We start from the raw sequence: 25659 nt of genomic DNA on the forward strand, positions 1-25659 counted from the left end.
AATTTCCCAGCAGTCAGTGGTCCGCCTATCACGGACATCCGCTCATCCTCATACTACGGACGAGGATGAGAGGATGTCCGTGATAGGCGGAACACTGACTGCTGGGAAATTGAGTGTTCCGCCTATCACAGACGGAGGCGCGGCTTTTGAACAGTGGAATGGCCGCCATCTGTCACAGACGAGGAGATGAGGTGCGGCGATCCTGGCATGGCCGCGTATGTTTTTACATGCAGATCGCTGCAGAAGGACACAGGCTGCAGAAGGACAAAGAGGCACAGGACACAGGTAGGCTGGACACAGGGATGGACACAGGGATGGACACAGTGATGGACACAGGGATAGACACAGGGATGGACAGGCATGTCTCACCCTCGGCTTATACACGAGTCAATAAGTTTTCCCATTTTTTTTTGTGGTAAATTAGGGGCCTCGGCTTATATTCGGATCGACCTATACTCGAGTATATATACGGTAGGTAAAAAGCCAAAAGGGGGTGAATACTTTTGCAAGGCGCTGTATGTTTGTTATGTGCTTCTATTCATACAACATGCCTAAAAATATTTGTAAAAAATGTTTTTTTTGTCTGAGGAGAAGGTGTCATGACTGACTGTAACCATTTCTCAGCTAGTTCAGCATGATCTGTCCCAATAGCTGAGCTGGAAGCCGGCTGATTCCAATTCCCATTACCAGGGGTGTAGCTATAGAGGGTGCAAGAGTCATCATCGCGACTCTGCCCCAGGCTGCGGGGGGGCTCGTGCGGCTCCCCTGTCAGTTTTGTCTACACTTGTGTGAGCCAGAGTCAGAGTTGGGGGGCCAAGCTGGGAGACGGAGATAGAGGTCCTAGGTACAGAAAACTGTTTGCCTCTTGACTTTACACTCTGGATGCAGCTAGCACCAGGCTGGATAGTAGGGCTGGCGGGGCGGCATATAGGAGAACCGATCTCCTCTGTTCTCCTCCTGTCTCCTCCAGGTCTTTCAATGGCTGAAGGAGCAGGATCGGTTCTCCTATATGCCGCCCCGCCATCCCTCCTATCCAGCCAAGAAGCAAGCAGTTATCCTTACCCAAGACCGCCGGCTCTGCCTCCCAACTCCACCCTCCCTGACCCTGACTCCCGCTTCCTGCCTCAAGGCTGTTCCTGCCATTGGAATGGTAGTAGAAAAGCTCCCTGCCTGAGGCCGCTCCTGGTAAGCCACAAACTTTCTGTTACAGCAGAGAGTAAAAAAATACACCGCCCAGCGAGTATAGTGTTCCAGGTGTGCTGCTATCAATCTGCTCTCTCCCATACTACCTCCCTCCCATACTACCCCCCCCCCCATCATGCTGTCCCCCCACACTGCCCTCCACTGCCTCCCTCCCATCAAAAACTGTAAACAAAACAAAAAAACGATAAAAAATAAAATTATAAAATAAGATGGTAAAAAAATAATAAAAAATAAAAAAAACTACGGACCCCATTCTCTGCCCTACTGACCCTGTCCACCACCCTACTGACCCCGTCCACCTCCCTACAGACTCTGTCCACCGCATTACTGACCCTGTCCACCACCCTACTGACCCTGTCCACCACCCTACTGACCCTGTCCACTGCCCTACTGACCCTGTTAACCACCCCAACTGACCCTTTCTACCGCCCTACTGACCCCATCCACTGCCCTACTGACCACGTCCACTGCCCTACTGACCATGTCCATTGCCCTACTGACCACATCCACTGCCTTACTGACCACATCCACTACCTTACTGACCACGTCCACTGCCCTACTGACCTCGTCCCCTGCTCTACTGACCATGTCCACTGCCCTACGGACTGCGTCCACTGCCCTACTGACCATGTCCACTGCCCTAATGACCACGTTCCATGCCCTACTGACCACGTCCACTGCTCTACTGCCCACGTTCACTGCCCTACTGACCATGTCCACTGCCATACTGACTGACATCATTCCCAGTCCACACTGACACCACTGGTCGAACTAGGGTTGCAAAGGTCACACTTGTGACTAGGCCCTGGCCTTCCGTCATTATGGCGAAGCCCAAGACTGAAGGACTGCACAACATGTGAAAGGGATCCACTGTGGGCCGTAAAGGGTCATGGGATCAGTTGGAAGGGCTTTGGGCTCACAGAGAATGGCTCAGGTCGGAGGTCGGGGGGACCTTCATGATTTCTTGCACCAGGGCCCTGAAGGTTCTAGTTAAGCCTCTGCTCATTACTATACAATGGGAAAGCCCAGCTCCTAAAGCTTTAAGCTTTTGTTAGGACAGGCAGGTTCAGATCCAGTCCAATTGATGAGATATATGTCTACCAACAGAGTAATTGTGGTAAACACAGATTAGTAGCCTCCCTCATAACAAAGAGAAGTAAAGGTGGTTATAGTTAGATGGAAGTTCAGCCGGTTCATCAGGGACCTGGTGAATTTTGATATTGTGTGGCAGTCCATGTTCGAAAGAAGTTGATCATTAGATTGGAGGGCGGCTGGGATTCCTCAATCCACCTCATTTGTGTGGCTGGTCGGAATTATATTTTTTTTTTCTTGTTAAAAAGACCATCTAAGATGGTAAGCTGCAATTTTTTTTTTAAGTTATGCTATGTGAATGTGGACATATAACAAAGAGAAAGTAGGTGTTATTCCAAACAAAAGTAGAAAAACCCTTTACATTTTTTTAAAAGAAAAAAAAAAAGCTCCCAATTAGGATGTCAAAAATGTAGTTTATTTTCAACATTTCCTTTTGAAATCGATGAATTTGCAGCTCTCAGTATTGTGATGCAGCACTTCCCCCTTACTTCAAGTCAGGGAGTATGCACCCAATCTTTCTTCTCATGCCCAACATTGCTTTGGGTTTAATAACATGAGTCCTGATATCAAACAGCTAGTGATAAAACAAACTAACAAAAAAAGTCTTGACTGATGAGATTAAAGTTTATGTTAATAAAAAATGTAGAAAAAAAATATTTTGTACATCTCTGAAATACACACACATTACCAGTGTTTTATTCCATGAAGCATGCTGCAAGTATATAAAAATAACTGTTGATGTGCCAGAAATATAGCGTGCTCCTAATTTCTTTTTTGACATGACAACGTGTTTGCAACCCTGCCTACTTCATTTCTGATGGATTACAAAGAACATAGACCTTTCCTCACCTCCTTCCCTCCTTGTAAACAGAGCACAGGAAGTTATCAGCTCACAAGATTTCTGGCAAACTCAAAAGGTATTTTTTGCATTTAAAGCAGATATAACAGAACACACAGATCTCTGATTATTTGGAACTCAACCTTTACCCATTACTTAAACAACTTAAATCATGGTGCAGCACATGCAGATAAATACCAACATTTCTATATTACTTTAGGAACATTCCTTTGTCCACCCCCAAACCCTTTTTTGCCCAGATTGGTAGCATTATCCTCTTATTTGGGTGGGGAGAGTCCCTCGCCTGGCGAAATTGACACTCCAATTGCCGCTTTTCCCGGGTGGACTTGCTTTTTCTACTTTCCAGCTTTACAATTGGGTGATGGTGTTGGTCACAGTCAGATGTTGGTTCTCCCAGATAATCCTGAAGTTACTCTTGAGGCGGCTGTGATGGGTTCCTATGACACTCTCAGTAATTTGGCTTTTAGGGTCCTTCGCTCTCATACTAAGATCACATATTTGATGAGTACTACGATCTGAGTTTAGAACCATGCCAGAGAAAAATATCATACCATGTCTACCTATTCACCGCATACTCCCCCATGCGGCAACCCTTCCCTCCTTCACCGTTATAATTTACCATATCCTCACCTGTGGGCTCTTAAGGGGGGTCACCACCCTAAAACATATTATGGCCAATGGAAGGTTTATGCAGTTTGACAAACTAAAATCCAAATTTTCTTTCCCCAAATGGATGTTTTTCTGGTTTGTGCAGCTTAGACATGAAGTGATGTCTCAATTCTCGGTGCCCTTGACTGTGGAATCAGACTCATTGGAGAAATTACTCACCTCTAAGGCAATGGGGTAACTGTTGCCTGCTATATATCTGTGCCTATCTCTTGCTTATGACACCAGATTAGAGCATACCTATTGGAGATGAACAGACGATACACCTAAGCTGACTGAAGACGAATGGAAAGACTGTGTAGAAAGCTATGTGAGCAATATGATCTTGGCTAGAGACAGATTTGTCCAGCCTAAATGCCTTCAAAGAGCTTATTGCACTCTGCAGAGACTGGGCAGTACTTACCTGATCTCTGACCCCTTGCATGCTCAATGGGTACTCTCTTTCACGTAGTATGGACCTGTCTCTTTCTGCAATCCTGCAATCCAGAGGCCCTTAGTGACATGTGATCTGCAGTTAATGCTTGCCCCCAAAGTGTTCCCGTTGGGAAAGGTTGATTATCTGGAGATGAGCTGTTATGTTATCATATTGTTTATTTTTTACACCAGGTTCTGTGCAAGATGGCAAATCTTGTTACATTGGTTGTCAGTTGCCACCCCCACCCTGGTGGCCTGGAAAACCACCATTGAGTCCTTCCTTTGTACAAACTGACTTATGAAAATAGAAACTGCCCAAAAAAAATTGATAAAATCTGGTCTGCCTGGATTGATGCCCATGATACTTTGATAAACAAAGTATCCTCTGAGTTTGTTCTTGGCCTGCCAAGTTCTTCAGTTGAGCTCTGCATGGTTGATCACCTTGGGCAAGTTCCCCCTTCCCCTTCTTGGCTCACTTGTAACTTTGCAACCTGTTCCCCAAAGGCTATGATATTCTACCAAATATTTGTTCCCTAAGGTAATGGAGTTTACTATATTTCAGTGTTTTCAGCCCTCTTTTCCTTCATGATGTAATTACTCGCTTGGAGATATTTTTTTGGATATACTTTGTTTTTTATATGTTGAAGGTTCCTAAAATATGATTTCATTGCAAGGTTTTATAATTTCATTCTTTTTTATATGAATTGCATTTACCAGACTATGCATGCAATAATGTTTGCATATTTTGATGTATAGATTTTAATGTAACAGTTTTCTGTAAAAGAAAAAAAGAAAAAGATATAACAAAATACTTTCAATGGTATATTTAGCATACCAAAAGGATTCTTATAAGAGGAGTTTATTTTAGGAGTTACCCACACTTAAAGGCAAGTATATAATACAGAAGTAAACTGTCACTTACAAAGCAATCCCCAACCTGGCCTCCAGCTACAGTTCTAACCTAGTCTCAAAATACCAACCTAATCATTCTCTTCGCTCCTCCCAAGACCTCCTGCTCTCTAACTCCCTTGTCAACTCATCCCATGCTCACCTTCAGGACTTCTCCAGAGCCTCTCCCATCCTCTGGAATGCTCTACCCCAATCTGTCCAACTTTCCCCTACTTTTTCCACTTTCAAACGATCTCTGAAAACTCATCTCTTCAGAGAAGCCTATCTGGCCCCCATCTAACAACTGTACATTTATTTTCTCCATTAGCACATCCCCCACAGTTATTACCTCTTGTATCTCTTGACCTTCCCTCGTAGATTGTAAGCTCTAAGGAGCAGGGCCCTCTGATTCATAATATATTAAAGTGTATTGTATTTGTACTGTCTACCCTCAAGTTGTAAAGTGCTGCATAAACTGTTGGCGCTATATAAATTCTATATAATAATAATAACACTTATTGGATGCGACTGAAATATGTGTGTGTGTGTGTGCATTCTTGCAAAGTTGCTTATAGGGTCATCATGACATGCTCCAAGATTTACTTTATATTCCCAAGGGGCTGCTTGCTACAAGAAAAATACTACATTCAAAAGTCAAATCTAAATTAGATATCATTTGTGTAAGAGTCTTTAAAAACAACAAACAACAAACAGGTCCTGTTATTCATTCCTTGGAGTACAGTAGGTTTTATATTCATAAAGATGAACCCAAATTGCACACCATGGTAACCGGAGAGCTTTGTCATGTTCTCTGCGTTGGCCCCTTCTTAGTGCACATATGGTGGAGGGCAATCAGTGGAGAGCTCCCAGTTTACTAAACATTTCTGTGTAGTATCCAAAGAAATGACCCTTATTTGAACCTTCAACCCTCCATTTAATGACTTGTTTGAAGACAGGCCTGAGTGCCGAGCTGGAGGTGTGTTGGGGGTGGGGATCCCTAATGGTTTGCAGGCCTCAGAGGGTCTTTGTTGGTGGATAGATGGAAGCGTGCTACATATCTACATGTTAGATAGTGCTAAAATATTAATTTCAATTTATAGTTTCTGTACTGTTAGTACAGATGTTTTAGAATTTCTCATGGCTTGGATAAGGATGTAAAATGAGGGATCATGGAGCTGGGGTAAAAAAAAAAAAATTTCCTTTACTTAAATGTAGTGACTGATATAAACCAAATTTATCTTTGACTGATCTCACTAAAGAACACTGATATCTATTTGGTCAGGATAGGTTATTGAACATCATCCTGGCTCTTTTAAACAAGCCAACCTGTCTTACATTTCTGTCTCCTCAGAAAGGAATAGTTTGTCCAAGCAGTGATAAACAGCTTGCTGTTCATTGGAAGTACAAATAATTCTCATTTGCTGAGAGAGACTCCGACCTTCTAAGTGTGTGCACCCTTGAAGGGCGGCCATGTTTTTAATCCATAGGAGGTGTAGAGCGGGGTCTAAGGGGGTCTGCTTTATACTAGTACCTTTTATTTGTTTAACTCGAAACACAGAGGATTAATGGCAACAATTACCAGTTAAGGTAACATGAAAAATTGCAGGCACTCATTCTGGGATTACCATCTAAATTAAATCCAGCCTTAACGGCCCTGTGACTTATGGCTCTGCATGTCCTTGTCAAATAGGGGACCGTTACTACCTACTTTTAGGGAGGAGGTGGAGGGAAAGTCCCCCATGCGCTTAATACCAAACACATGTCAATATAAAGGATACACACCCAGTTCTCCTCACACCCGTCTTGGTAAACAGAAATGGTGCATGCCAGCCCCCTGGGTCCAGATTTAAGCACTGCCCTGGGCGCCTTTAACCCTTCACTGTCTAACAGCTGATAAATCTGTCATTGTCTTCCCCCACACATTCCTAATAGACCCCTTTGTTCAGCAGTAGAGCGTTAGACCCCCTAATTCAGCATCAGCCACTGACTAAATAACCAGCAGCTTCAGTGTTACATTACTTCCACTCATATGATGTATATGGAAAAAGTCCATTCATATGACTGCTTTATGCTATAGGCAATTAATAAGCAGCACTTTAAAACGGTTTAGTAACCTAGATCAGTGATGCTAAACTCTGATACCGCTGGACAACTAACAGTGTACATTTCCCAATGTCTGGTATGTCATAGCTATATTAACAGTAAGCACATTAATTAATAGCCTGTGTAAGATTGTGTTTACATGTATGCAGTACATTACATTGGATTAAACTTGGCCCACCAAGATGAAAGGCGTTCCCTAAAGACACTCTTCAAAAAAAAGCTAATGGAACCACGTTATGTTTTTTTTCTCCCAATACATGTCCCTTAGACCAACCCTGCAGCTCTGCTAACACCATTGTGTTTGATTTTTAATTCATTTTCCTGTGTAGCAAAGCACATGGGAAAACTCAGCAGTGAGAATAGGCTATAAGAGTATAACACAAATTATCTCATCTGTGATTCTCTGAAGAGAACAGAAAATCAAGAACTATCAGGGAACCCTGGAGACCAGCATTGAGTAGCCTTGGCTCAGATCTAGAACATCTGATAGAAATAGTTTCAGGGCTACCTACTCCAACCAGGAATTTAAAAATACAGTAGGTAGTACAGAACTTTGTCCAACTTTGTACTTCTAAATTATTCTTTACCATATATACTCTGAGGAACAACTGGTTATTTGTATCCACTATGTGATGTCTGTCTTCATGCCAAGTGCTTAGTCACCACTTATTATTATTATTATTATTATTATTATTAATAAATAATTACAGATCTCTTGTATGAAAACAGAATACAAAGGGAATGTAGAGACAATGTCCATATTTCCATCTTCTGGTTGCACATGTCAAATAACTTCTCAACAGCTTTTCCTTTTTTATTGCTTCATGCATTTCTTGAATATATAGCTACACTGATTTATAGGGAACAAACACTGGTTACAGAAGCAATCTTACTTTCAATACAGTATTTTAAAAAATTCCTTGAACTCCATAGGTTATAAGAGGTCCTTTAGATGTGTTACAAAGGCACCACAAGTAAAAGCAGTCCCCCTCACCATGTAACACCAGACTCAAGCTTGGTAAAACAAAATGAATGCAGTAGAGTTCTCTTAGTTTCTTCTTAATGTTATAATATTTAGTGTCTGTAAATGCGTCAAGGTTTTAAAACATTGTGTTGCTAAGGGCTACCAGTCAACACCAGAAGTCAACCCAAGTTGGCACTAACCTCTGTATGACCCCTGGCTTAAAAAGTTTGGGTCAGCAGGAGGTGGTGGGTATTGGGCAGAAGGGGAGGAGGTCTTACAGCCTCTGTAAGGCTGGCAATAAAACACGAGACAGTTTAATGGATGTCTCTGCTGACCCTGCTGAAGCCATGTGAAAACAAAAAGCCTGGACCTCATTTAGGGTGGACTGGGTGGGGAGTGGGCTTATGCTGCAAGATCAGAAAGGGATGGGCTTCTGGGCCTGCTGAAAAATCAGAAACATCTTTTCTGGGATCTCATACTTTGTTAGGAAACAAAACTTCAGAGATTGTTAGTGTGTTGCAGCAGTAAAAGAGTAAAGGCAGATGAATGCTGAGTGCATTAAAGTTTGCAAAGTACTGATATCTTTTTTTTTTTTAAAGAAGGGCTCTTTTATAAGCAGTGGAGGAAAGAAAGGTCTTTGTTCATATCAGATTTGAGTTCTAGGATCAAACAAGCAGTCATTCTTTTGGTTGTTATGGGCAACCACCATTACCCTTTCTTTTATATTTTGTATCAGCATTATTTACTAAGAAGTGGTCATATGCAAATTACAAGTGTTGACCTGTTAGCAGTAACATTTTAAATTGCTCTGAGATTGTTTTCTTTGTGTCCGTGACATCCTAACTTTCCCTATAACTCTACATTTTAATAATAACACATAAGGGTATAAGTATCTTTGGAATTTGGCTTTTTTCTTCCTCTTGATGGTAAACATTAGTAACAAATTGATGTACATTTCACAAATCACAGGATTATTTTTTGTGTTGCACAGAAACATTACAAAAGTGTGTCCAGTGAATGATTTGTGGATCCAGCAAAGTTCACGTTTCTTCAGTTATAACTTCCACTGTTTCAGCAGAAGCCAATTGTCTTTTAAAGTGAAAACTTTGGTAAAAATTTATTTTGACACTATCTGTGAGAGTTATCCAATACTTTGTGTCTAATACCAGGAATTTCCCCTTGTGTGTTACAGGTTTATCAATGCCAGAAGACGGATAGTCCAGCCTATGATTGACCAGTCTAATCGAGCAGGTAAGTGGCCTAGTTCCTTATCTCCCTAGCTCTGACATTAAACCAGTTAAACTTCAGGAACGTCTAAGCAGCCAAAAGGTTTGTGAAACAGAAGGGGTTCAATGTGCATTAAATAAAAATGCCACAGCAAAACATTCTGGGAGACAGTAAGGACAAGAAGAGGGGGCAATCTCACCCCCTTTAAGTCCCAGCATCCCACCATAGGGAGCAGCTAATTGGTGCTAATTGGAGATTTCCAGCATGCTCTCAGTACAATTGCATCCCCTCCTCCTCACAAACCGCTAATTGGCGCAAAGTACTAGGCCACTGGGAGACACTTTAACCCTTATGTGGCTGGAGCAGGTGCTTTCAACATGAAAGGGTTAAATGACTAATTTCTTCTGCCTGGTGCCATCTAACAGTTCTTGGCAGTATAAGGAAGTCTTTCCCATATGCAGCCTATTGTGCGTATTCATTCAGTGCCTATTCACACACAACTTGCTGGGATTGCATTATAACACAGGCTTTTTCTTAGGTGTGAGGAGTGAGAATGTATGTGGGGCAATTGTGAGGGTGAGGAGTGGGAGGCAGACTTCTTTTGGAAGAGTTTCTCCCATTATAAATTGCAGCAAACTAATGACTGGAACTGCAGTGGAGGTTATAATGAACATAAAGCCACACACATCATTTTAAATTGCTGCTGGTAGATAGTTGGATTTCACCATTTAACTACCAAGGTCCCTGGTGCCATAAACCTAAAACAAATGAAAGGGTTAGTCAATGCAATACTGATGCCATTGGTTTCTGAAAGATTCTGGTGGGTTGAATTTCCCCTTTGGCTTCTCTTATCTTTTGCAGATTCCAGTGGTGAGACATCAAGGGAGTTTTTCCCCCTCCAGCCATGCATGCTCACTGCCTTTGTTGCAGCAAGAAGTCTCAGTCCTTTAGCTGCAACCTCTGTAATGTCACATTAATTGATAATCCAATAGGGTTTTATGAGAAACCATTTTATGGGATGGGGCAAGTCTGTTTTGCTGGAAACTCTGGAGCAAATTATGATTGCAGGGGAGACCCCAATATTTGAGGGCGGTGGGTGATTCCACCCATTGTTATCAATCCTAGCTGTAAAATCAAGGCTTTGATGGAGTACCTCATTAAGGTGTAGTAACACACAAACCAGAAAAATTGAGCCCTAATGTGGACAATAGTATTTAAGGATGTTTAGAAATATCATAATATATGGGATTTTGGAAAGTAAGATAGGACAGGGTAGCACTAAACAGTGGGTATCTCTTGTATATGGTAGGAAGACGAGATGGCTTATTCCGTGATGTTATCTGCACTGAGCCGTCTTACTAATCATCACTCTCAGTCACTTCCAGTATACAAAAAAGTATAATTTAATCATTTGTCGAGGGAAAGTTTTATGCTCTCTGTATACAGTTCACATACAGAAATGCAAAGCCCCAGTATAGTATATAATGGCTGCAACCATTCTCTGCTTGTCATTTTTCTGTTGCTTTGTAGTTTGTGTTTCAGTCCTGAAACTGGAACCTTTGCTGATATTTTGGTATGTCTTCTCTTCTTTTTTTCCTCTCTGTGTCCACGTTTGACCACAATCAGGTTTTCTTCTTGATCCTTCAGTGAGCCAAGGAGCAGCATATAGTCCGGAAGGACAGCCAATGGGAAGTTTTGTGCTGGATGGTCAGCAACACATGGGGATCCGACCTGCAGGTAAGATATTGGCCTTGCATATTCACTTGTTTCTGTGGTTTTAAACCTGTGATTGATGGTATATACCCAGCAGCCATGGACATTTTGTGAAATTAATTGTGGTTCACAAACCACGTGATGCAAAATATTACTGCATGGATCTAGGTCCCTCAGCTCCTCTCCTTCATTATGAAGTGTACACAGCTGAGTGCCAGTCTCAGCGTAGCAGCTTCATATGAAATAATTTTACTGATTCATGACCTGAAACAGATGTGCTGGTTGGATATGGTGCATTTCTGTGTATAGAAAGCAACAGATATCCACACTGCACTCTGCTAGTTTGACAGGTGTTTGGTATGTGATGCAATATTTACCACTCCAAACCCATACTTACAATTGGGGTGCAGGCTAAATATAAAGTAAATTATACTTGCCTTATAAACCCCACCGTGTTTTCCAAGCAATCTCCTCCCCGGTCAACTGGCTATGGCACTGCCTGCCTATAATACCTACGTATCGCCCACCAAGGATTTCACAGGGCAATCCTCAGACTGACAGGTGCAGGCTGTGGGAATATGAAAGGGAGGAGGCCACAAAAAGTTCTTCCCATCAGTAGGTCATTACATCAGTATGCCATTAAATAAACAATCCTACAGAGGTGTTTTGCAAGCAAATCCCCAGGAAACACTAGCACGTCATATTTCCCACATCTCTATACAGGATCACAGGTGGAATAATTAATTAGTGTGCATCATTGGCTATGCAAACACCTGGGATTCTTGAAAACTTGATGGTTATTGGTTCCCGACGTCAAGAGAGGTGTTCAACAAGAATGCAAGTCTTACAGAAGCCTGGGTAGAAGCACAGCTAGTAACAGCTTGGATAAAGTGTGCTGATTGTTTAACTCAAAAATGTTATAGGAAGATCTAGAAAACATGGTCACAGAGGACTAGAGGTGGGAAATCCTGATATACGTAAAATTACACATATCAGGCCCCAATATCACTCTTCCCAGTACCATATTAACAGTGTTGTCAAAATTCTCCCTTTATTCAGATGTGTTGAATCATGCTCTTTGGTAGGGGTCTCCAAACTTCGGACTGTGGGCCAAATGCATCTTTTGTCTGCCTTTAACTGGTCCCCGTGGCACTATTCCTCCCACTAGCACCAACAAGGGGACACCATTCCTTCCACTGACACCACAGTGTGGAACCATTCTCTTGCTGACACCAGCAATGGAACGTTTGCCCTTCCATTGACACCAATGTTGGGACACTCTTCCTCCCACTAACACCAGCAATGAGGTATAATTCGTCCCACTGACATAAACAATTAGGCTCTACTCCTCCATCTAATACTAATGATGGGGCACTATCCCTTATTCTACGGACTATAGGCACTCTGTAAGTCTTTTAACCTAAGTGACACTGGGACATTTTCTACTTCCTCTGGCCACTCTGGGCCCCCTTTGTTTAGAAAGTTTGGAGACCCCTGCTCAATGGTGTCCAGAATTTACACAAGAGACACCACCAAGTGATATACTACCCACATGTTTGCTGTTTGTAAAAAGCAAAGTTGCTGGGTCACGTAAATGTTGTCAAGTTTCCCCAACATTTATTTTCCAGTGGCTATAGGTGCTTAAAGCTACAGTCATATTGATCAAGCACATTTACCAGGTTGAAATGCTAATCTGTGTTTTCAGGCCTTTTAGCTGGAGAATTGTAGCAGATTCTCACTTCATGGTGATGTCACTCTTCTATGCCATAATTTCTTTACAGATGACACAAATCTGTCTGTTGGTGTGGGAGGCTCTTTGTCAGGTTTAATGCGTCTTTTTATGTAGTCAGGGCTGATGATCTCTTGGTTTTGCTTTTAGCTGCAGGTGAGGTGTAGCTGAGAGGTATCTGCAGGCGGAGGTCATTTAACGTTATCCCTATTAGTTTATAGAACATAGTCACTTGTGCTTTTTGTCTTGCTAACCTTTCTGAAGCTGAGCTAGTGCAGAAATATAGACCCTCTCAGCATGCCATCCTGGAACCTTCTGACCTTGTCAGGGAGGCTCTGGAGCCATAGATATGGGAGAATTGTGCATTGGGTGTGTTGTTCATACTTTCTGAAGCAGATGTTCTAGCTTCTCACAACTCTGCCAAGTGACAAAAGTTAAAACAGGGCTTTTATCTGCTGGGGTACCTAACTGCTGGTGTGCCATACAGTGCACTTACATTACGCTCCCATGACTGGAAGAAGGGGTGCAATTTTATATTGTACATGTATATGAAAATCCACAATAACCAGAACCTTCTACCACTATTTATAAAGATTACATTCATAAAGATTAATTTATGTTTTCAGCAAACATGTGGAGGAAATGCCAACTCCAGTAACTTTGGCAAATGTCTTACAAATACACCCCACAACGGGCATGTAAAATAAAAAGCTGTTACCAATGGAAAAACACTCACAGTAATGTTTGAAATTGCAAAGTAATGAAAAATAGACATCACATTAATATGTCAGTTGCATTCTTGTACTTAATTGTGTTTTTATTTTTATAGGTCCTATGGGAGGAATGGGCATGAACATGGGTATGGATGGGCAGTGGCACTATATGTAAACTTCATTCTGCAGAGCAAACACAAGCAGGGGGAAGTAAGTATCACACATATAATTGCATAATTACTGCATGTGGGATTTACAAATCATATACCAATCATATGAAGAAAAACATTTTATGATATTGCGATCCCACATATCTGTAGTACTCTGCAATGTTCCTCACCTCCATTATATGTATAAATCAGTCTCTTTGTGTAATGGAAAACTACCCCTCCTGGGCCTGTCGGAGGTCCATCCTTGACCCAGAGTTAATGCACTTGAATCCAGAATGGTTTAAATGCATATGTAGCAGAATAATGAAAGATCAGAATGTTTAATCAGCCTTTGGTGTATTTCCATATAAGCTCACATTCTGTATTACTGTGCACCTGTAGGGGCTAGGCTGTCTTTGTCACAACGTCCTCTCTAAACCTACATCCTGAAGGTGACACCTCTTCCAGGGCATTAAATTCCTTCTGCAAAATTAAACTTGTTTCAGATTAAAACCGGGAGATGTTGGGGCCAGTGAAATTGTCCTTTGAGTGACATGAATCTGTCAGTCTTGGATGGATGCCCAAATTATGCCGTATGTGCAGATTAAGAGTCTCTACATTACAGAGTGACTGTGTATGACAGAAGTGGCACCAGTGATTCTTCGCTGGGGACATCCTGCCTGGTTATTTGTTGTCATTATTTATTTTTCATGCATCTCTCCTGTATCAAGTATGATACACCGAATAGGAAGACAGTCAATAGATTTAAAGAGAGAGACATTTAGGAGTAACTGAATATGAAGCAATGGATTTTTCACTGAGGGCTGAATGACTGCACTTGGATTAAGAAATCCATTAGACTTTAAAGCTTCAAGTGTTTTTGACGTATTAAAAAAAAAAAAAAAAAAAGATGTGTAACGCTGCCAGTTTCATCCCCTTGGCTGAAGGCAGCAGAGCAGACAGAATTGCATATAACATTGAAACTTCTTTGTTTAATGAGGCCGAATATAGGAAGACGTACCTTGATTAAATCATTCTGTATATGTAAATAGAGGCCAACATTTCATAGGCGATCTCAGGGGGCTGCCGTGACATCCAGCGATGAAACCAATTTCCTTCTTTCTTCCTTCTTTTTACAAATGCAGTCTAGAAACAGAGAGCAATGTACCCTATAACGGCCATAGAGAAAACATTTTCTCAGCTTGGATAATTCTTAATATAGGCCATATAATTTCTAGCCTATTTAATTACATAACATATTTTATGCTTCATGACCAATTACATTAATAGCTTAATACAGAGGAATATTATCCTCTCTTGATTTGATTATGCAGCCACACAATATGGTATATTTGGTACTTAATTATCATCATCCATTGAGTAGGCTGCCGGGCTAGAACAAACACAGGGCCAGCGATGCAGCCTGGGATATTGTGTTTAGATGGCACCATCACTTGTGGTAATAAAATTACTAAGTATACATGGAAAAAAAATTCCTTCCTCATATAATGGAGCAGAGTTGAGGTGACTACATCCAGCACCCTTAGGTGACTACTCTATTAGTATAATATTGCTGCCCTCAAATCAACATTTTGGTCATATTCACACAGGCATACTGAGCTGTACAACTTAAACACAAGATCTTGCTGGCAGTGGGATCCTGTGTTTTAGTTGTACAAATGCTGTATGAATGTTACATAGTTAGTCAAGTTAGTCCATCTGGTTCAACCAATAAAAATAAAAAAAGAGGGGATCATTCAATCCCATATACACAGTCCTTCACCCACAGTTGATCCAGAGGAAGGCAAAAAAAAAACAGCAAAGCGTGATCCAATTTGATACAGCAGGGGAAAAAATTCCTTCCTGATCCCCTGAGAGGCAATCAGATTTTCCCTGGATCAACTTATCTATAAATGTCAGTACCCAGTTATATTATGTACATTAAGGAAAGAATCCAGGCCTTTTTTAAAGCAATCTACTGAGCTGGACAGAACGACCTCTGGAGGGAGTCTATTCCACATTTTACACAGCTCTTACTGTGAGGAAACCTTTCCGTATTTGGAGATGATCTATCTTCCATCATACGTGAGGTGATTGTTGCCATAATATAGTGCAATTGTGACAGAGACAATTGTACTGTTTGTGATACTTTTTTTATTTGCACTAACATACAATTTTTTTAGGACAAGCTTCCCCTTTTGTGAATCAGTACTTCTTGGACCTTCAAGAAGGGGACATACCCCGAAAGCTTGTCCTGAAAAATTGTATGTTAGTGCAAATAAAAATAGTATCACGGACAGTACTCAATTGTCTCTGTATTTGGAGATGAAATCTCTTTTCCTCTAGGAGTGCCCCCTTGTCCTCTGTGATGAACGTAAAGTGAATAACTTAACACCAAGTTCACTATATGGACCACTTATGTATTTGTACATGTTGATCATATCCCCCCTTAATCTCCTCTTCTCAATTGAGAATAAATTTAGTTCCTCTAATCTTTCCTCATAGCTGAGCTCCTCCATGCCTCCAGTCAGTTTGTTTGCCCTTCTCTGAACTTTCTCCAGTTCCCCGATATCCTTTTTGAGAACTGGTGCCCAAAACTGAACTACATATTCCAGATGAGGTCTTGCTAATGATGTGTACAGGGGCAAAATAATATCTCTCTCTCTGGAGTCCATACCTCTCTTAATACAAGAAAGGTTGACATTGCATGCTATTATAAAGCTTATGATCTTTACATTTATCAACATTAACCCCTTGCCGCCGAGCGTACAGAGATATGCGGCCTCTGCTTTAGGGGGTTATACCAGGATGATGCCCACAGCTTTAAAGCGGGCGATCAGCTATCCAGGGATAACAACCGATGTGGCTGAAATCCGCTCAGTTGTTATCCCATAGGAGTAGGAGGGAACATCCCCCCCTTCAGCCACCTTCTACCACTCTTACCAGGTCTCCCGTCCCACCGGAAGACCCGATCCTTGATCTGCCACTTGCAGTGGCTAGGGACACACTGGAAAGAAGCTGGAAATGGCTTTGTTCTAGTCTTCTCTCTGTAAACACAGAAGTGACGTCACAACGTCACTTCCTGTTTACTCAGTTGCCAATGGCAACATTTTTGAAAAAATATACAATATTCAGAATCGTCGTTCTCAGCGATCTGAATACTTTGAAGTGCAAAAGAGGGATTTGGGGTCTTTTAGACCCCTGATCCCTCCATAAAGAGTACCTGTCACCGCCTATTACTGTCACATGGGATGTTTACATTCCTTGTGACAGCAATAAATGTGATCACATTTTTTTTTAAAACACAATGTAAAAAAACAAAAATAAATGAAATAAAAAAAAAAAAAAGATTTGTAAAGCACCCCCATCCCTGCGAGCTTGCGCAGCAAAGAAAATACATACGGAAGTCACACTCGCATATGTAAATCACACATGTGAGGTATCGCCACGTTCGTCAGAGCAAGAGCGATAATTCTAGCACTAGACCTCCTCTGAAACTCTAACCTAGTAACTGTTTTTTTTTTAAATGTAACCTATGGAGATTTTTAGGTACCGTAGTCTGTTGCCATTCCACAAGCATGCACAATTTTAAAGCGTGACATCTTTGGTATCTATTTACAGATATATATTTATAGTAACATCATCTTTCACATTATGCAAAAAAATTTGGCTAACTTTACTGTTTCGGTTTTTTTTATTTCCCCAAAAAGACCGCTGCACAAATACCGTGTGGCATAAAATATTGCAACAATTGCTATTTTATTTTCTAGATTCTCCGCTAAAATATACATAATGTTTGGGGTTCTAAGTAATTTTCTAGCAAAAAAATACAGATTTTAACTTGTAAACACCAAATGTCAGAAATAGGCTTAGTCATGAAAGGGTTCAACCTTATTTGCCACATAGTTGCCCAATTAAACAGTGTATTGAGGTCGGCTTGTAAGTTGGAGACATCCTGTAAGGACGTTATTCCACTGCATAGCTTGGTGTCACCTGCAAAGTCTTAAATGGTACTTTTAATCCCAAACCCTATATAATTTATAAAGATATTAAAAAGTAATGTAACCTTTGTGTAACGTTTACAAGCGTACCGTGTTAATGCACTCAATTGGTTGTTAGGACTCAAGCGGCCATTCAGGGACGAAAGGTAGACATTAAGTGTGAAATAATTGGTGCAGGTGCCACTGCCTAAACATTGTTGATATTTGCATGCCAGCTGGTGGTGGCCAGAAAGGCTGCCTTTGCACTCTGAGATGCATGTAAACGTTAGCACAAATACATGTGTACAGCATTAAATGCGGCCCAAAATACGGTCTCAGACACACCGTGTCAATTATTTTTTTGCATTGCTGAGCACAGCAGTACATTGTGCTTCCTACCACAGCTGTGTGAATGGTGTTTACATGCATACTGTATGCACAATGCTACGAATAGATACTCACAAAACTAGACACTGTGGGGGACATTTACTAAAACACGTATACATAGAATATGGTGCAGCTGTGCCTAGTAAACAATCAGCTTCTAACTTAATATTAACACCTAGAATAAAACCTTAATAAAACCTAGAAACTGATTACTACGCACAGCTGCACCAGATTCTTTGTGCCCTGTGTGTATCTATTTTTTATGCTCGTGTGAATGAGGCCTTTAGCTAATATTGATGGAAATGCATTCCTGCCAATTCTTCATGGAGCTTGGAGATTTTTTTCATGTAACTGTGGCCAGCAGGCAAAAAACCAGAGGGCAACCGGAAAGTCTTTTTCTTTAGCGATACATACATTAAACTTAGGAAGGAGTGCAAGCAGGCTTACATCCCCAGAGCCTGTCCCTGGCTGAAAATTTCCAGTACATCCCATCACTTGTTCCTGGTTGTCTGTAGTGGTCTGATGGTACCCATATACATGAGGATTGTTATCTGAACCACCAATGATCATCTTATAGTTATTTAGCATTATATGTTCATATTTAAAATGGCCTATACAAATGTATATGAGCATATCTAAAATATCTAGGAAGATAAGCCTAGTCTGTACAAGGGACAATGGAGGTGCTCAATTTGAAAGTGGCAATGTGACTTTAGTAAATCGCACCCAACTATATTTGTAGAACTAAACAAGGGTAAAAAAAATATGTACAATATTAGGTATGTTCAGGGGACTATCGCTTCTAATAAATACAATTACACTGATATCATTTAAAAGGGAACTATTTCAAATGACATAGCTCAGCTTGATGTTTTTTATATATGGCATTATCTACATGTAAATTCAGAAAAGGTCAACTAGATTATGATGTCTGTGTATTAACCCCAATGTCATGGCAAGGATACAAGTAACTTTCTAATGCCACCTTTGGGTAAATACAGACAGTATTAGCATAGTATTTAATAACAAAGGAGAATGTAATCAGGGAAAGAGCAATTAAACCTAAAATCTATCAATAACTTGGTGCAAAGGGCAGTAATACCAGCCATAGACAATGGAGAATTGACAGACATCTTAGCACAACTCAACCATCTCAAACATCCCTTGGCAGACCCTTCCTGAGGCAATAATTGATCAGCTGTGTTGGAGTCTCCTGACCAATCATTATGGTCTTTCTCCTAGGACTGGCTGGTTTCAGGGGTATCCAATCAGTGCTCCCCCTACCGTCTCCTGCCATAAATATGCATGTGTCACCAACCTGAATCTACGCATTTGTGGAAAGCTCTTATAATGCAATACATCTTTGGGTAGTCACATTGTGTCCAACCGCTATCTGATGTCTGTGGGTACCAGTCATAAAGAATGGATAAGTGCTCTAAATGCTGTAAACTAGGGGTCCCCAAACTTTCTAAAGAAAGGGCCAGTTTACTGTCCTTCAGACTTTGGGGGGGGGGGGGGCGGACTAGGGCCAGTGGGAGTAACAATGCCCAATCTTTGGTTTTAGGGGGATAAATAGTTGGTGTCAAAAGTGCCCCATTTTTGTTGTCAGTGGAAGGAATTATGCCCCATTGTTGGTTTCAGTGGAAGGAATAATGCTGCAAGGGCTGGATAAAGGCAAGCGAAGGGTCGCATCCAGCCCCATGTCCACAGTTTGGAGACCACTGCTGTAAACTATAAAATAGTAAAATGTCATTGGTCTTAGAAGTTACTGCTTTTTGTGCAATCTCAGTGCTCTTCCTGCTGCCACCTAGTCTTCCTATAATATAGTATTTATTCCATCGAAGGGACAAACACCACAGATGTTACAAACTGAGATTGTTTTGTATTGTGCCAGGAAGAGATGTGGGTCGGTGTTTTGTAAACTATAAAAAGCACAGAAAGAGCAGAATCTATACCCAAATTAAACATCAAAATTATCTATAAGATCCCAAGCAGAAACAAGGTACAGTATGTAGAAGTCAGTGGGATAATTGCTGCTTTGTGTGGAATATGAGCAGAGCCTCACCTGCCATGAAAAAAAAAACAAAAAAAAAAACAATCGAGCTTCAAGGCTCATAGCTGTGTGACCACACATTTGGGGGGTAGGTAGTTCTACTACACTACTGGTCAAAATCTAAATTTGGGGCTCCTGACACCTATAGTTTCAGAGATACAGGGCTTCTTATGCAACCTGTTAGAAGCTGCATGCAGGGTGGCCAGTTTAAATACAAGCTGGCACACTCTGTTTGCAGCAGACCGAGAGGATGAGCTCACAGTGCCTCTCACTTCTTGTCAGAAGCACTGAGTTTAATGCCTTAAAGCCTTGGACCAATGATAAAACACCATTGGAACAAGCTGTCCCAAAAAATGCTGTAGTGGAGGTTGTCCTCTCACTGCAGTGACATAGAAGTGTGTCATAGATGTGTCTAAAAGACAAATGCTCCCTTCTAGCCCAGCCCTCTTAGCTAGAAGGAAAAAACATGTGTTTAAGTGCATAAGATTTACACACAATCCCATGTTTCACACAGTTAAGAGGGAGAATGAGAATCTGCTGCTGAAAAGGTAATGTTTTCATCAAGCTAAAACATATATTATGCTATATGTTATAACATAATAATTCATTATTTATCTATTTACCGTGAAATTACTGGTTTGAAGTTATAACTTCAAACTTTAGTAATTTGTCCGTTAAGCCACCTGCTTGAGTACAGTTTTTGAAAATATATTAAATTACCTTAAAAGCAATATCTAATAATTATTTGTATATTACTTATAGTAATTAACCACTTGCCACCCAGGCCAATTCTGACACTTCTCTCCTGCATGTAAAATCATAATTTTTTCGTTGGAAAATTACTCAGAACCCCCAAACATTAAATATGATTTTTTAGCAAACACCCTAGGGAATAAAATGGTGGTCATTGCAACTTTTTATGTTACACGGTATTTGCACAGCAATTTTTCATGGATATTAAAAAAAAATAACTAGTTAGCCCAATTTTTTTGTATACTGTGAAAGATGATGTTCTGACAAGTAAATACATACCTAACATGTCACAATTTAAAATTGTGCACACTCGTGGAATGGCGACAAACTTGGGTACCTAAAAATCTCCATAGGCGACACTTTAACATTTTTTACAGGTTACATGTTAAGAGTTACAGAGGAGGTCTTGTGCTAGAATTTTTTCTCTAATATTCACAACGTATGTAACCTGTGTGTATCTGGCTCTGATACTAGCCAGTGCCTCCCCAGCCACTGACCTCACCACATGTCCCTGCTTTAATGCATAGCTAAGTATCTTATCTGCTAAACAAATATATTGTTTTCTCACCCTTCTAACACTGATAATTCAGTTGGACAACTTACATTAACCTCCCTGGCGGTATGATTATGTCAGATTTTTGATGCTGAAAGCAGTACATTGTTTTGCTTAAAAAAATTGGTGTTTTATATTGTAGGCATATAGGTCTTAGGAATAACACATTTATATCTGTCCAAACAAGAGTCTAGTAGACATCCCAGGTATGCAGGTATGATAAAGTCTGAAACACAAAATCATAAATTTATAATATAATAAATAATAATAAATAATTATAACGAATAATAATATAATAATAATAAAATGCATTCAATAATGTAATCAAATCAAAAACGCTGTCGTTACTTCCAGCGTTTGATGACGAATTTCCCCACAAATCATTATCGCTCAGTTCTGCAAGTCATTCTAATTTATTATCACTGTTTTCTAGCTGGTCTAAAACCACTTTTGATGTAAAGGGACACTTTTTGGTTGCTATGGACAATCTCAAGTTTCCAGGCAGAAAGAACAATATATATAATATAAAACTGCATGCAGGGCACTGGAGAAAGCACTAGGGACAAAAAGGTGAAATCATTTCATACAGTAATGTAATCAGTAAGATTATAGTGTACTGTATGTATTGTGTGTTTTTCACTTTTTGAATTTGGCGCCGGGCTCCGTCCCCGTGCATCGCAACGCTCGCAGGGAATGGAGCTCGGCACTGTGATAGATCGAGCGGAGGATACAGCCCACGGATACAGCGGGGGAGCATTGCAGGATCCTGGGGACAAGGTAAGTAACTTTGCCTGGATCCTGCGATGCAATCCTGAGTGTGGCTCGGGGTTACTGCTTTTGGTAATGAAAATTCACCCCGAGCCACACTTGGGAATACCACCAGGGAGGTTAATCTATTATTTAAAAATATAGGGGTTAATTTACTAAAGCTAGAGAGTGCAAAATCAGGCTCACTTCTGCAGAGAAACCAATCAGCTTGTAACCTCAGCTTGTTCAGTTAAGCTTTGGCAATGAGACCTGGAAGCTGATTGGTTTCTATGCAGTAGACAGCCTGATTTTGCACTCTCTAGCTTATTAAATAAACCCCATACTGTTACATAGGAATGTATCTAGGCCAGTGATGGCGAACCTTGGCACTCCAGATGTTTTGGAACTACATTTTCCATGATGCTCATTCACTCTGCATTGTAGTTGAGCATCATGGGAAATGTAGTCCCAAAACATCTGGGGTCCCAAGGTTGGCAATCATTGATCTAGGCGCACAGATATTCCTTGTATAATAAAATCATGTTTACATGGATTACAGTCTATGTGTTTGGGACAGTTGGAATAAGAGGATATCTGTTAGTTCAGTCAGTCTTGACATACTGTACATGGGATAGTTTAAGTCTTTTTTATTTATTTTTTTTGCACTATTTGTAATCCCATTTGTGGTCAGAAATGGAGAGAGTGAAGTTCCTAGCCATATGTACACAAAGATGCCTCAGAAATAGCAGGCCCTAGACATGGGAATTAGCTCAGCATGTATGTATGTATGTTATAGGCATTACTGCAGTACCCAGTCACTGCTCAACTACACATGAGATTTTCTATCACTTAGAAGTATGAGACTGACCTGTTTTTCACCAGCACCGCATTTACAACACATATTGGTTGATATACTAAAGGCAAATAGCCTGTAAACTTTGCAAGGGCAGGTCCACTCGGCAATGGCATTTTTCCAGAGATTAGTTAATGAGGAGAAACTCTACTGGCTTCCATCATCCAATCATGTGCAAGCAAAATTGCAGGGTTTTTTATATTTTCTTTGCATGTGATTGGGTAATCTTTTCGAAGTGCAGCTTTACCTCCTTTACTATGTTCCGGAGCAAATGCCCTTGCAGAGTGCACCGTTTATTTCATATTAGTAAATCAACCTTTTTGATTACAATAATTTAGAAATATTAATGGGTAGCTCAATGCAAACATACTGCATTTCCGTACTTAAAGTAAGAGATGATCCAATTTTAGAGAAAAACACCTCTTATCAGTGATGACTGTAGCTTCTTACATAAGAGGAATTTCACTTTAATAATGATTCCTGGAAATGGCTGTTTATGTTTCTTTCTATTCAGAGAATATATATATGTATGTGTTAGGGTTAATTTAAGACATAGGGGTATGAGATCTATAATGGGCATATGCTCAGAAGCTGTGCTTTTTCACCTAATGGATTTTTCCATTATATAATACTTATGCACTAAGCATAAAATGTATTGATTTACATAAAAAATCACTGTACAATCAATCCTATCATCTGGACACTCCTCAGCAGTGCGCCCCCCATGGACTGAAGGGGAAAAGACTGTCTGACTGTTTTAAAATAATTCAGTACTTTTTTTGTGTGTGATTTTGGATGTCAGGTGTTAACCATTCCTGTATATGTGAGAACTAACCTGAGAGCTGCTTTGTACCTACCGTACATGTCTGTGTGTCATTGGCCCCCCTGACCAAGTCTCTGTTTCTTTCAGGTCTGCAGGACATGCCAGGGGACTGTCTTTCTCAGGGTGGTCCTATGAGTATCAGTTTGGTACAACCAGCTCACACTTCTCCACAGTTGACATTATGCCCTCCCTCAAGACATGGACCTGTGACGGTCCCATCAGCATGAGCCATGTCCATACATCACATGGAGGATTCACCTTACCAGGGACAGCCACGTCTGCACCATCACCCCATTCTTCTGAAGCCCAGCTCATGGAGTTTCATCCTGTCCAAGAACCCATCATTTCTATGGAACCTCAAGGGAAAACAAAAAAGATAATCTTTTAAGACTTTTGAACTTTGATCGGTTTTAAAATTCCAGACAGCTGTGACTTTTTTTTTTTAACTTTTGTCATTTTTTTCATCAATAACAAAGGACCAACGAAACAAGTACACAAATGTGAAGTCATGGGTTCACTTTAATGCCCATTAAAAAAAACAAGTCCCCTCTGGAAAGCAGAAAAAGACTCAGAGATATAACTACTGTAGGATAAAACATAGGAACTAAGTTAACTTGTACATTTCTGTTGATTTAAATAGTTTTAGAAGAGACAAGAAAAGATATCCTTGTTTTTTCCACACTATGTGTGTTGTTTCCAAATGAATGACTTGGCTCAGCCAGAACCCCCCTTCCCCTACCGTGGAAAGCTACAGAATATTTTTACCTGTGACCAGCGCGGAACTAGACCAAGGCCTGGATGACATCTATTGTCTGTCAGTCTGTCCCTCAGCACTACAGGACAATTTTGATTGGGGCAGCTGCACAGACATGAGAAGGACAAGCCGGGGGGCACCTATGTTGTGCCTCCAGAATTTGGACATCCCCTTATATGGACAAGGGGGGCTTCCTGCAATCTGGTCTTTGCACCAAATGACAGACTGAACTTAATTGTAAACTCAAAGATTGAAGAGTGAGTGATTGCGAGCGAGCGCCTGTGGACGCGAGTGTGTGCGTGTCAGAGAATGCGTGAGCGTGTGAGGATGAACACGTAAGAAAGACAATACTGTAACAAAATTTGTTCAGAGTTTGTTCTATTAATGTTTCATGTTAGATATTCTATGTGTTACCTCAAATGAAAAAAAAAGAATGTTCTCCTAGTAAAACCTGCTGTGGGATTGGTATTGTATGTCCATGGATAATTTCTTTCTCAGCACGTGTTCCTCATTAGAGAAAAATGCTGTTACCTTTAAGCTTTGTCAAATTTACATTAAATACTTGTATGAGGACTGTGAGTTTATGTTTAAAGAAAAAAAAAGTGTTACAAAATGCGGTAATAAATATTTCATTTTGGATTTTTTGTGGGGTTCTGTGTGTGTTTAGTTTTGTGTTACGGAATGATGTCACACAAGTATGATCAGGGCTGCACAAAATCCCCACTGTATGTATCAGCTGAATGAGCTGCACCCACCTACATGGAAAATCCACCGAAATAAGCAGGCCAGGCAAACACGTTTTATACCAGCCCAATGCAAATACCCAATGAAATGAAAGCATGTTTCAATGTGTGCTTTTATATGTCTAGTGAACTGAAGTGGATCCCAATGTATATCCAAACCCCAAAATAAAAATTATATGAATGGCAGCTTACTAGTACATAGATGTGGGGGCTGCATCCGTTTTCATTTTTCAGACTAGGAACATTTTCAGCAAGTACAGAAAATACCTGTTGATATTACCAGAAATGCACTG

General features: G+C 40.7%; 1 protein-coding gene across 6 annotated transcripts in view; it reads left to right on the forward strand.

The window, feature by feature from the left end:
- The window catches only part of MEIS2 (Meis homeobox 2), a 199073-nt gene extending 173806 nt beyond the window's left edge, over positions 1-25267 (forward strand). For 2 of the 6 annotated variants that reach the window (XM_077464760.1, XM_077464758.1), the window contains exons 10-13: positions 9382-9440; positions 11043-11153; positions 13688-13781; positions 23957-24097. In XM_077464760.1, coding sequence (XP_077320886.1) covers positions 9382-9440; positions 11043-11153; positions 13688-13746 — 229 coding nt within the window. In that variant the 3' untranslated portion in view covers positions 13747-13781; positions 23957-24097. Of the gene's footprint in view, positions 1-9381; positions 9441-11042; positions 11154-13687; positions 13782-23956 lie in introns of all 6 variants that reach the window. The other 4 variants (XM_077464761.1, XM_077464759.1, XM_077464762.1 and 1 more) reach the window with 3 other exon arrangements.
- Positions 25268-25659: the final 392 nt, after the last annotated feature.

This window comes from Lithobates pipiens, unplaced genomic scaffold (genome assembly GCF_037356315.1).
Source record: "Lithobates pipiens isolate NorthernLeopardFrog02 unplaced genomic scaffold, aLitPip1_a1.2 Scaffold_30, whole genome shotgun sequence".
NCBI classification, from domain to species: domain Eukaryota; kingdom Metazoa; phylum Chordata; class Amphibia; order Anura; family Ranidae; genus Lithobates; species Lithobates pipiens.